The 12674-nt window shown below is 39.1% G+C and overlaps 1 protein-coding gene across 1 annotated transcript in view; it reads right to left on the bottom strand.

The window, feature by feature from the left end:
- Window positions 1-10323, bottom strand: part of NXPH2 (neurexophilin 2) — a 105114-nt gene extending 94791 nt beyond the window's left edge. The window contains exon 1 of the mRNA XM_033112352.1: window positions 10172-10323. Coding sequence (XP_032968243.1) covers window positions 10172-10222 — 51 coding nt within the window. The 5' untranslated portion in view covers window positions 10223-10323. The remainder of the gene's footprint in view (window positions 1-10171) is intronic.
- Between the last annotated feature and the right edge of the window lie 2351 nt (window positions 10324-12674).

Genomic DNA, 12674 nt, shown 5'->3' with positions numbered 1-12674 from the left:
AATGAAGGAAAATGATTCCTGACAAAATTCCAAGTGAAAAACAATTCTCAATTATTTTTAACTTCTCTTGGAATTGAAGGGAAAGAAATTGAAGTTTTTCTATTTATGATCCTAAATAATCCTGATGCAAAACCTGACACGTTTCTCTTTGCTATATTTTACTTATGAGTATAGAATCAGTGTTCCTAAATAAAATACTAACACCATAAAAACACATATCAGTGTATTAAAATATAGATAATTTAAGTTTATTTAAACAGCTTAATACTAGGAAACCTATTCATAACTAAGAAACATAAACAAGTTAACATTTTTTAAATATATGATCATTTTGAGGGATGATAAAAACACATTTGAATATGAACATTAAATATAAACTCAACGTCTATGATTGACATACATGTATTCTAATATGGAAAAGTAAATTCTTAATTTGATAGATTATTATAAAATAAAAGCAAACATTATAGTTAGTAAATTTTAAAGTTGGAATTATAAAAAAATACTTTCACAGTGTTATTCAATAATATACTGAAAGTTCTACCCAGTACACTAAGAGAATAAATTGTAATTTAAGAATCATAAAATTTTAATAGAAAGAGCAAATAGAAAATAATTTGCAGATAATATGATTGTCTATACATGAAAAACCCAGAAGAATCCAATTAAAAATTATTAAGGTTAATAATCCAATTTAGAAATAGAATTGATACAAACATAAATATACTAAAATAAATGGCTTTCCTTATATTCCAGCAAAAAACAAATTTTCAGTGTCAGGCATAGAAATGGTATCCACAACAACCCCATCATATATAAAATATCCAGGAATAACAAAAGAAACAATTGTGTAAGAGCAATATAAAAATGAAACTAAGTTTAGAGGCTATTGAAAAACAAGGAATTAAAAAAAAATAGGGAATTATTTAAAGGGAAAATCACAAAATAAAAATACAAATTGTTATTAAATATGAAAACACACGTCACCTTCCTAATAAGTAATATATAACACATTTTAAAAACAATGAGGTGTTTTCCTCTAATTAGAGTGGCAAAGTTAAAAAAAAAATACACTATTCAAAGAAAGATTAGGTATGCATATACACTGACTGGTACTGTATTTTGGTACAGTCATTTAGTAGAAAATTTCTAGTTTTCCAAATTCATATTGTATGTTCCCAGCATTGAATCAGTATTTTCAATTATAGGAATTCATTTTATAGATGTACTCATAAATGCATTCAAAAAATTAAAAACAATCAAAAAATTAACAGGAACTGATTAAATACATTATGGCACACCACCAATGCCACAAAATACTATGAATCCTCAAAAATATAAATTATTCTATATTGTATAAAAATGGCCACAATATGTTACTGCATTAAAAATACATGGTATAGAACTTTATATTGTATTGATATACTTATGATAAAAGCACATATATCCAAATTTCTGGAAAGATACACATTATAACCTATTAATAGTGATTATCTCTTAGTGTGAGACGGTAGAAAACAGGCAGGGATAAGGATGACTACTTTAAAAATTTATGAATATTAATAAAAAAAATAAACAGAAACCTTAGGTTATGTTTCCTAGAAGCAGATGCCAAGCCAAGTGTTCGAGTGCAAGTGATTTATAACAAAGCGTTTCGGAGAAGTCTGGGAAGGGCGTGGGGCAGCAGGTCAGAGACTGGGAGGGAGCGAGCCTTGGAAGTGTGTGATCTCAGCCAAGTCCCCTTCAGGGTAGCTTCAGCACCATCCCACAGGGGCACTCTAGAGTATTAGTTAATCTTCAGAGCAGAGAAGTTGGGCTTTTCACACCCTGGCCACTGTCAGTCATTTGTCAAGAGCTGCCCTGAGGGGAAAGGAACAGCAGTCTGGCTCTGAGTGTTTTCTGGCAAGGTGTATCCAACACCTGAGAAAATCCTCTGAAGGAAAGTTACAGGTACCCAGTGTTAGAATAAAAACCAAAAAAGGGGAGGTTGCACAGAAATGCTAAAAGGAGATCCTAAGGGGTCTGGTAGAGAGCCAACGACATTTGTAACGATATACTGACTTTATAATAAAATGCACATTTTCATAAAAAAGTAAGAAAGGGAGAGAGAGCGAGAGCAAGAACAAGTATGTTACTGGTGAAACAAAATAATATATGAATGCTTGGGAGTTCTGCACAAGTGTGAGCACCTGCAGTACTAGATAGCCTCCCCCCCACATTGGCTCCTTTTCATTTCCCCACCAGTCCATTAGAAAACCAGGATTACATGGCCCTTAATAGGAATGAGGGCCTCTTTTTGTTCATCTTTCCAATCGGAAGTGTTACAGGTTAATATCTTAAGCAATTAGAGGAACTCTCAAGTCCTCATCTGATCCTAACTGGAACCACATTACACGGCCATCAATTTAACCCTAACACTAAAAAGTTGGGGCACTTGTCAACTAAACTCTGTGAGGCTAAATTCTAAACAGAATTCCCAATTGAGGGACACAGTCCAATAATCCATTTGTTCTGTTTAACTTTATAAGAAACTTGTTTCAAACAATCCTAAAATGAATGAGTTGGGCTTTCTACCTCAGCGTGGTTGCTGAGCAGAATGGGCCGTTTTCTAGAGATGTCACTCAAGCCCATCATTCTGAGGGTTAAGGATGGGTTTCACGACCTTCTGCTCCAAATGGATGTCGCCATGATCTAAGGGCTGGACTGTTGGGGGGCAATTCAAGTCTCACTTTTTGTGTGGCCTCCAGCCCATCTGAAACCTTCAATGCTTTTTTTTTTCTTCATTTGTAAAATGGATACAACAACTACTGCTGTTTACCTTTCAGAGCTGATGTGAAGATGAACCGTGTGGTCACATATGTGAAAGAATCTTGTAAACCATTTGACGCTTTATACCAAGTCACATGGTCACATGTCTGAACACAAAGACACTAGAGTAAAAAGGGGAAGGTGGTGGTTTCAAGATCTGATTCCATGAAGGCACTCGTTCAGAAAATATGTATGTGGCTTTGGATATGTTGAGTGTGAGTTGGTAGTAAAATAACCAAGTAAAGATGAACAATAAGCTATGGAGATATGGCCCTGGACCCTGAGCAATAGGGTGGGAACTGAGGTACAAATTTGGGAGTCATCAACATGGGAACAAGTGAATTCACGGCTGTGAAAAGCACCCCTTTGAAAACTTCACCTCCCTTTGCATTTCCGTAGCCATAATCCTCATACCGATCCCAACTGTCTTCTGTTTGGATTATTCAAATGCAAAACTTTGTTCATAAAAATTATTGTTATCATTACTACAAAATGTTAAAACGCTCTTCAGAGTCCTGATTTTCTTATTGTATCCATTATCCCTTTAAAATATTGTGAAGATTGTCATAGTCAATCAACTACTTTCACTGGTTAAGTCTACACACACAAATGCGGGATAGAATTCTGGAAAGAAAATCACATGGACTTTTAACGGCCATATAAATTACACATGCGGTCTCTTCCTTTAAATAATCTGACTATTTCTTTGGTGACCTACTGTTTTGAGTGAATAAATATGTATGCTATGTAACTTAAGATGAAACTGATGAGATTTTAAAATTGTCAGTATATATAACAATGTTTAAAAATCACAGTTTTGCATATTCTTGCATGAAGAGAATTTACACAAGTTTTTATGACCTTAGAATCACTTTATTTGACCAAAACCAGCAATATCACAAGGTCAAGATTCATTTTTAAAGATTTATGTTGTTTCAAGCACAGCTGGATTGAGCCCCAAGACTAGTCAGGCTGTTTCAGTTAGCATGTCCTCTCGTATTAAGATTATTAACAATTTTCTTATCTTTGATAGGTCTCACATGACAGTTCTTTGTTGGTTTTCTTGTAACAAGTTTGTACCATTTACATTGGAACTCCTGAGACCTTTGAAGTTAGTTTAAAGCGTTCCTGATTTAAATAGGCTGGATTCCACTGAGGCATACAAAAGTCTCATGCTATTTTTTTGGTTGAAGTACAATACTAAACTGTAAGTTTGTTTATCTTAATTATTAGAATTTAACTGACAGTCTATCTACTTTTTATTTAAATTAAAGCAATGACTAGATATTAGTAGTTTACAGTTTAAAACTGGTATCGAGGGGAAAGCCCTGAATGTACCATTTTAATTAAATTTTATTGATTTTGTTGATTATATATATAGTAAATAAGTGTTCATCGATTCCTTTTGCCTTGTTTCACTAAATGTTTCTTTTTCCATAAGCAGGGATAGCATTAAGCTGTTTTGCAGCGTTTTAAATCTACTTCTAAATATATGTATCATTTGTCATGTGGTTCACAGCATAATATCCATGTAAAATTTATATGTAAAACAATTATGTTTGTAAGACATACTTTAAATTATACAGTAACTTAAGATGTAACTCCTAAAAAGAAAAATCCAGAAACACTGTTACTACATATTTTTTTAAAAAGGAAATAGATGTTAGAAGTGATTTTTCATTGACTTTATTATTAATGACTTCATTTTACAGATGGGGGTCTGAGACCATTAAATGACCTGCTCAAGACACATGCACACAAGTGCATGTACCCATACACTCTCAGACCAGCTCTACTTTGTTTACTGCTATGTCCTTAATGTCTGCTCTAGCCTCAGTGCAAACAAAGTCTGGGTCAAACAGTTAGCAACTACTGGTTGAATTTGCAGTTTATTTAGAACTAGAACCCATGCTTTCTCAGAAGATGAATTGTTCTTTCTGATACACAAATGGAAACATTTAAAATGGCCTTCTCTGTCTTACAGTTTTATTGGGAGAGTAGAATGTGATAAACTGTGAAAAAACTTGAAAATAAGTAAGTTTATGCAAATCTAAGACAGAATTATTATCAGTGTAGTTTAAGTTTATAAAACTTTCAACTTTAAGAAATGCCAAATTTATAAGAATTACAATTTTAAAGACAACTATTTTATTTTCTTGAATAATCTGGCTAAGAAAAAAGGAAAATGTTTTCTATAGCTCTTGGGTATGAATAACAAAACTTTCATTTTTAATGGTAGTTACAGAAACAGAATTCCTTATTATACACTAATCTTACAGCATAATGAACTAAACATTTATTTCAAGGTTTTTACCTAGATTTTTATAAATTAAAAATAACAAAATGAAAGATTTCAATCATATCTCAGAATTATTTCTATAATATGAAAGTCTACACTGTAAACTGCTTTAGGTCCTTTGTTTTTGAGCAGGATTATGAACTAAAAAATGGAGTTGTCATCAACACCATTGGTCATACCACAAGTAATAAAAAGTTCAAATAAATTGTTAAAAATAAGGACTCATAAAACACTGACTAGGGCGTCTGAATTTGGCACAATTAAAAGTACTCATAATGAAATAGTGTTACAAAATCTTACAGCTGTGCAAAAAAAAGATGATTTGGGAAAAGATTATTTAAAGTAATGTGAACATAATTCAATTTAAGTTATAACTACTGTGCAAGAATGATGTAGAAATTAGTTATATCATCATCCTGCATACTATAATACCTAGAGAGTAGCCTCACATGGATGAGTGCTCAAAATCATTTGGACCAATTTTTTAAAGCAGCTTTAAAATAACTGACTCCCAAATCAAGATATTAAATGCCAACTTCTAACCGGCAATAACACTTATGGCTAAGATAGAAATGAGATTCTTTACAGAAATGCTGACACAGCCCTAACTGTAGGCTCTGAGTGTGCGGCTATAATTCTTTTTTCAAATCTTACTCAACAAACCTTCAGGTAAAGAAGTCTGCAGAATATGTAAACCGTAAGAGATAGTACTAAAGCTTTTACAAAATCACAAACTTCTGACACATTTATATTTATCTTTGATTGCTTCTACTAAATGACTAAATCATTAAAAATGTATAGATTAATTCTTTGATAGATAAAAGGTGGGCAACATATTATTAAAAAAATCAACATGTCTTAATTCATTCAATTTGCAAGAGCTACACATTTTAAGCTGACAATGTAGAACATCTAAAAGGTTTTTCAAAAAAGCCTTCTGCCTTATTTAGCATTTTGACCACTAACCAGAAACAATAAAAAAAAGAAAATTAAGAAAAAAAAATACAGAACAGAGATTAAGAAAGCTTTTCTTTTCCATTTGGAAATCTAGTTAACCTATAAAATAAATTCCCGAGAGGAGTCAGTTTCCTATGTGGAAGGCATTTAAAAATGCACCAGATAACATAATCTCAGAACAGGCCAAGGGGACACAATTTATACTGGGTGGTGAGTGGCTGGAATACAGGATTTAATTGTCTAATCCTAATTCTCATTTTTAAAAATATCTAAGGTAATGCTTTTAAGGAGGAGTTAATTTTAAAGTCCAGCCAACTCTAAATTATAACCATGATATGGTGTTTTTTCTCCTCTGCACTGTTATCTAGCCAACAGACAACTATTGATCCTACACTGGGAAATACTGATTTGATGTTTATTGATCAAAACTGTATGAGGAAAATTGTAATTTTTAACTGAAAGACAGTCATGAGTTAGCACTTCTTACAAATGCAGAACTGGGAATAAATATGCTATGAATATCACACTAAACAAATATTAAAATTATCAATTTGTTAAAATAAACAAAAATATCCTTAATAAATTCATGTGGGTTGATATTATGAGAATGAACTTAAAATTGAACACCTTACATCACAAGTATTCTGACTTTATAGGATTCTAAAAATTTACTAACTTATATTACTTTTAATTTATATTTTACTTTATAAACTAATCATTATATCACAGAAAAACAAATTGAAATGTGTAACACACTTATTTTAAAAATCATAGCTAAATTTTATCTTAAACTCAAGTTAATCATCCATTTAAATTCAAATTTAATCTTTTTACAATCTGCATTTTACTTAAAGGCAAAAATCACACTTATTATGAGTTACAAATTATCATGCAAATCTGTAAGAAGTTGTCAACTGGCGAAGTCTTTACCTTGGATCATGTCATGAAATAATACTCAATTTGTTATAATATTAATTTCAAATGCTAATTTTCATTAGATGGCAGAAAAAAGTAATAAGCTGTTAATATTTTTATAAAGAATATGTTGCTGAATAAAAATTTCAAAGAAAATAATACATTTAGAATTGATATTAAAATTTTGCAAGTACCTGGTAAATCCTTATGGATTAGGTATAGAAACCTGTTTATTAAAAGCCTGGACACAGGCCAGGAAAACGGGGCAAGGACAGGTGACATACACATGTACTTCACAGGCCACTTGCAGTGTTTATCAAGTCAGTTTATTGTTTTCTTAAAAACTGTAAACATCTCAAAAATAGGTAAAAACATTGTACTTATTGTACCAGTATTATGGGGTTAGTGATTTTTGGGGGCCCAACTCCCTGTGACTGCTTTCATATGAAGCAGAGAATTTTCTTAAAATTAAATTTTCAATATCCCCAAATAAATCCACTACTCATTAAACATATTTGGCATTTTTAAAAGTATATTCTTCAGGCTGGCAGTGCGGAAGGAAAAGTAAAATCCAACTCCCACAATAACACACCCCACACCTCCCCCAAGGGCAGATCTACTAAGCACCTATGGTTCCTAGAAAATTCAAAGACTAGTTTTCAAATCTAGAAAATATTTTATCCATTTGCTGTTGGGATTTAACAAAGAAATTCAATATCAGCTGAAAAATATAAAAGTATAAGCCACCCAAAGGGCCAAATTATGATCTGTCCTTTTTGATACCTGCTGGGGTGGGGCACTGGTGGGATTGGGAGATATTTTAATCTAGATCTACCCTCCCCAGACATTCCATTTTAATTCCAGATTCGAACCCCCTTGTGCTGAGGCTGGAAACAGCTCTAAGAATGTGGAGAATGTAAACAGCCTTTTATTGTCCAAAAGGATGGTGGTGTAAAGAATGTGTGCTTATCACACAGCTGCAGCTCCCCACCTCACTTACCATGATAAAGTGCTCCAGGAAAAGAAAAAAAAAAAAAAAAACATTACAAGCCAAGCACAATCCAAAAACAGATTAGAATTTGACATAAGCTTCCTTAAAAACTAATCAATCAATCCGTGCTGTAATATTAGAATCTAGCTCTTAAGGAGGGTATGTAATACCTTCAAGATGCATTTCGTATTACCTATTGCCTATGGTGGTGTGGGGAAAAAATCTAACATTTGCAATATAGTATCTGATAGGAAAACTTTTTACCCAACACATCCAAAATATATCTTTAAGAGTGAACACAGTGAAACAGATACACAGTTCATGATCACTGAATGCACAATTAAATTAATGAACTAAGAAATTCATGAAGATATTCTAAAGACCCTACCTAAGCATCTGATTTCCCCAGGCTTTTAGAGTTTTATTTACACGCACCATATAAATGCTGCTTTGTCAGATCACCTCTTACCGGAATCCAGATTAAACATTTTACAAAGCAAGTGACACTAAAAATAATGTGGCATATATGTTGCTTGCATAATGCCTAACTTAGATATAAATTTTATTTTAACATGCAGTATTTCATATAGCCGATATGTGCTGGCTCATTCGAGGGCACCAGGGCACATCACTGCATTTCCTTCTTGATGCCACTGAAGAATTTCTTAGTTAATGCTGAGCAGGTGATGCTATTCTTTGTTGTGACAAGAATGGACAGGGCCTTCCTTTTCGTGACCTTTCCCCTCCCCTAAGACCTTTTAGAGGGCCTTCCATCCTCAAAACTTGTAAAGTATCTCTGCATATACATGTCATAGAAAGTTTCCTAAGTTACTTGATCTTTTCCTCTAAAGAAAAATAATAGAGATAGAGAAAGAAGGAAGGAAGGAAGGAAGGAAGGAAGGAAGGAAGGAAGGAAGGAAGGAAGGAAGGAAGGAAAGAAGGAAGGAATGAATGAAGGAAGGAAGGAGAGAGGGAGAAAGGGAGGGAGGGAAGGAGAGAAGGAACGAAGGAAAAAAGGGAGGCAGGAAGGAAGGAAGGAAGGGAAAAAGGGAGGGGGGAGGAAGGATGGGAGGAGGGAAGGAAGGAAAAAAAGGGAGAGATTATCATTCTCTTAGTGCTTGGGTTTCTTAACCTTGTTTTAACAGCCCAGACCTAACTGGGTAGTCTTCAGTGTGAAGGCCAAAGAAACCATGGCATCTCTGGAAAGCCCTCTTAACCCGAGATCAGCACCGGATCAGCGTGAGTGCCAACAGAGAAGGAGAAATCCATCACAGAGGCAGACTGAGCCAAAGTAGTCCCCTTCTATAATTTTACTTTGCAAGTCGTCTTCTTGCACGTCTTACTTGTCGTTAAATGAAATTAGCTAGCAATACATACAGTACATGGGTACATTTCTGAAGGAGGAGAGCGGGGTGCCACGCGGGAAAAGCGAGGAGAAATGAGAATTACAACGCCGACAGTCGCCTAGAACCTATCTGGCTGAACCACCTTCTAACCCCCTTCCCCTCAGCGCTCCGAGCCGCCCAGACCAGGATGGAGAGGTCTTCGGGGAACATACTGCCTAGAGATATCCGAGAGGGGGCTGCTGCGTGGAGTTGGGTGTGAAAGTTACATCCTGCATCCCCGCCCGCACAAAACTCCATCCCAATCCCCAGCGCCGGAAGGAAAAGGAAGAGAAATCCAGACTGGCTCCCGGTCTTTGACCTGAGTTTTTCCCCAGCAAGGCTCCACTAAGTGGCCCTGCGAACAAGGATGCTGCATGCGGTGGTTTGGAAGAAGTGTCTGCGGGCATCCGGTCAAAACACGTGAAAAATCAAAATGACCAAGCCCCTCAAACTCTGGGCTGAATGCAGGTCGAGCCCATCCCAATCGTACCCCTGTGCTCTCACCCCCTCCTGGACGCTTCGCAATAAACCTCTTCCTTCTCTTGCACCTTCTTCCCGGCCACTTTCTGCCTACTTTATCCCGGTCCTCAAGTCCCAGACCGGCTAAGACCCCTCAACCGCCACCTGGTCCCTTCTGTTCAGTTCTCCGATTGTTACCCTCTAGCCCATAGGGCCACCCTAAACTCTCCACTCCGCGCACCCCCAACCCCACATCCCAAACAGCCCCAGGTTCTGCTTCCGAATCGGCCACCGGCGCGGTTTTCCCGCCGAAACGCGTCCCCAGCGCGCGAGGCGCGCGGCGGACCAAGTACTCACCAGCTGCAGCAAGCCGGGGACCACGACTAGGGGCAGCGGCCGTAGGCGCATGGTGCCGGCTGGCGCGGCGTCTCAAGAGCTGCGCGCCCTCGCCTGCCTCTCGCGCATCTCCACTTCGGGGGCAGGACTGAGGACGCCAGGGACACAGCGAGGCGCTTCCCTCTCGGAATCCGAGCGCAGCGCCGCGCGGCGCGGGCCGGGTGGGCGGGTGGGGAAAGGGGAGGGCGGGCGATGCTTCTCAGGCCCCCGCGCGCCCCTCCTTGAGGGGGCCAGGAAGGAGCTTGCGGGGCGCCGTGAGCTCCCGCACGCTGCCTGCGCCTCCAGCAGCGCCCAGGACTCCGGCGTCCCGGGGTCAGGGTGAGCGCCGGGGCGCCCGCGGGCCGGACTCGGTGGCTCCTGCGCTTTGGTGCTGGGTTCCCGCGCTGGGCTGCTTCGCGATCCGGCCCCGCCGCTCTGCTGAGGGTCAGAGCTGAGCGCACCCCGGAGTCGGGTGAGACCCGGTGCCTCTTCCGCCCCCGCCCAGCACAGTGTTGGTCCTGGAGGCTCGGCTGGGCTAGACACCCTGCCTGCTGACCCGCTCTTGTTTTGCTGGGGAGGTGGGAGCGGGGAGATCTCCCTGCGTCGATGCGGGAAGGAGCGCACTGAGAGAGCACCCAGGGAGTTTGAGGGGATGGCGACGGCAGGGTCCTGGGCGGGGCGTGGGGGCTGCGAACAGGAATGGCTAGGTCCGGGAGGTAGGGCTGGAGCCTGGGACACCCCGGAGGAGCACCCTGCTCCCCGGCAGCCCTAGCTCAAGGAGCCCCGAGCAAAGGGTGGAAAGTGTGGCTGGCTCGGCCAGAAGGCTTGGTGGAAGTGGGAAGTAGTGGGAACCGAGAGAGACCTCGAGGAGGGGTAGAACCTGGGCTGTGAGAAACCGAGCTAGGTGTAGAGTCCTGGCTTACTCAGGTTTGAAGATTGTATAGACAGCTGGGTGTCCCGGGGACCGACTCAGCTGCGCTGCCGGGACCTTCTGCCCTGGCGCCCCAGGAGAGGAGGAAAGAGAGAAGACCCCGCCGCAACCTCTCACTCGGGAAATCTTGCAGAGGTGTATCTTCCAGGCAGGAGAGGCTGCAAACCCGCGGCCGGTGAACCTTACCCCCATGTTAACAACTCTCCATTCAAGAAATCCGTAACCTTTAACTATCTCTGTGCTGGACACTGGAGTGGAAAAGTCAAAGGGTAACGGGGTTCGCAGACTCCCACACGTTTACCGTGGATAAGAATTTCGACATTATCCATCAACCCCTTAATTGAACAGATGGGAAATCTAAGGTCCAGAGAGGAAGAGTCACTTCTCCAGGGGTCAGTCTCTAGGGAGCTGCTTCAACAGAATAGCAAGGCGAAGCTATTTCCACATCCAGAACCACAAAGCTCTTACAGAAGAAAAACATGTGGAGGCAAAGGAATGGAATTGCGGTTGATTTTCAGCCTTTAAAAAATAAAACACAACAACAAGTGAAGTTTGGGTTGGAATTTTCAGGGGGAAAAAAAAATGTTTTCTTCTTCTCTTACTACCCACAGAACACCAAAATAGAAATGAAGGAGTTTGTAAGTGGCCCAGGATCACGTTTCTTTGTCCTAGATCCTAAGAGTGGGAGGATTGACTTGGGTAGAGCAAGGTCGCATCTTTCCTTTCACAGGTGTGACAAGATTAGTGACTTGAGGAGGGAAGTTATTCCAGAGTGTTCTGGGATCCCAGTGTGACTTTCAGAGTTGTTCCTCAGGCTACAGGTGGAGTATCTCTCTAATACAACTCCATTCTCTGTCTGGAGGGAGAGGGGCAAGCCAGGGATGTGTATTCTTCCCAACACCTTGTCAAGCCAGACCTGGAGATTCTAGGGCCCTCTGGCAAAGGATGCACCAGTTCTAGCCCATTTCTGCTTGTCGCACACTTGTCCTCTTCTTTGCAACAGACTCTGAAAAACAAACAAAATCACTATTTGCGTATCTAAATCTATAACTCACTTTCTATGGCTACCCCTCATCTCTACAAAAGTTCTCTCTTTATCAATGCTTACAGCCCACTTCTAGAAAGTTATTCTATCCTAGAAGCATACATAAGATAATTTCAAAAATTGGAAGAGATCTCCATAGGTTGATCTTCCTGTCCAACTTTAAGTCTCTGGATAGGTCTGCATTGTATTTACAGACAATCTTTGGGAAATTAGAAGGACTTAATGGAGAAGGGTTTGGCAGACAAAGAGGATGCTCCTTTAGCAGAGGTGCTGCTGGAAGAGGAAGGAGGACAAACAGCTTTGCAAGATTTAGAATTCATTTAGACTCAGTGTTCTCTCTGTCTAAGCCTCAACTGACTTATCTAGGAAACCAGAAGGCGGGGTCCCTTCTTCATTTAATAGCTTCGAAGTCTGTTATCACTCTCTCAATGAAGAGTGCATGACTTAACACACTACTGAAATAAATAATTAAGTAATTTAATGGCTGGAATACTTCACTCTTTTAAAAC

The sequence above is a fragment of the Rhinolophus ferrumequinum genome, chromosome 8, assembly GCF_004115265.2.
Source record: "Rhinolophus ferrumequinum isolate MPI-CBG mRhiFer1 chromosome 8, mRhiFer1_v1.p, whole genome shotgun sequence".
NCBI lineage: Eukaryota > Metazoa > Chordata > Mammalia > Chiroptera > Rhinolophidae > Rhinolophus > Rhinolophus ferrumequinum.
The sequence above is the reverse complement of the archived record's forward strand: the minus strand, read 5'-3'. Positions and strand labels throughout refer to the sequence as shown.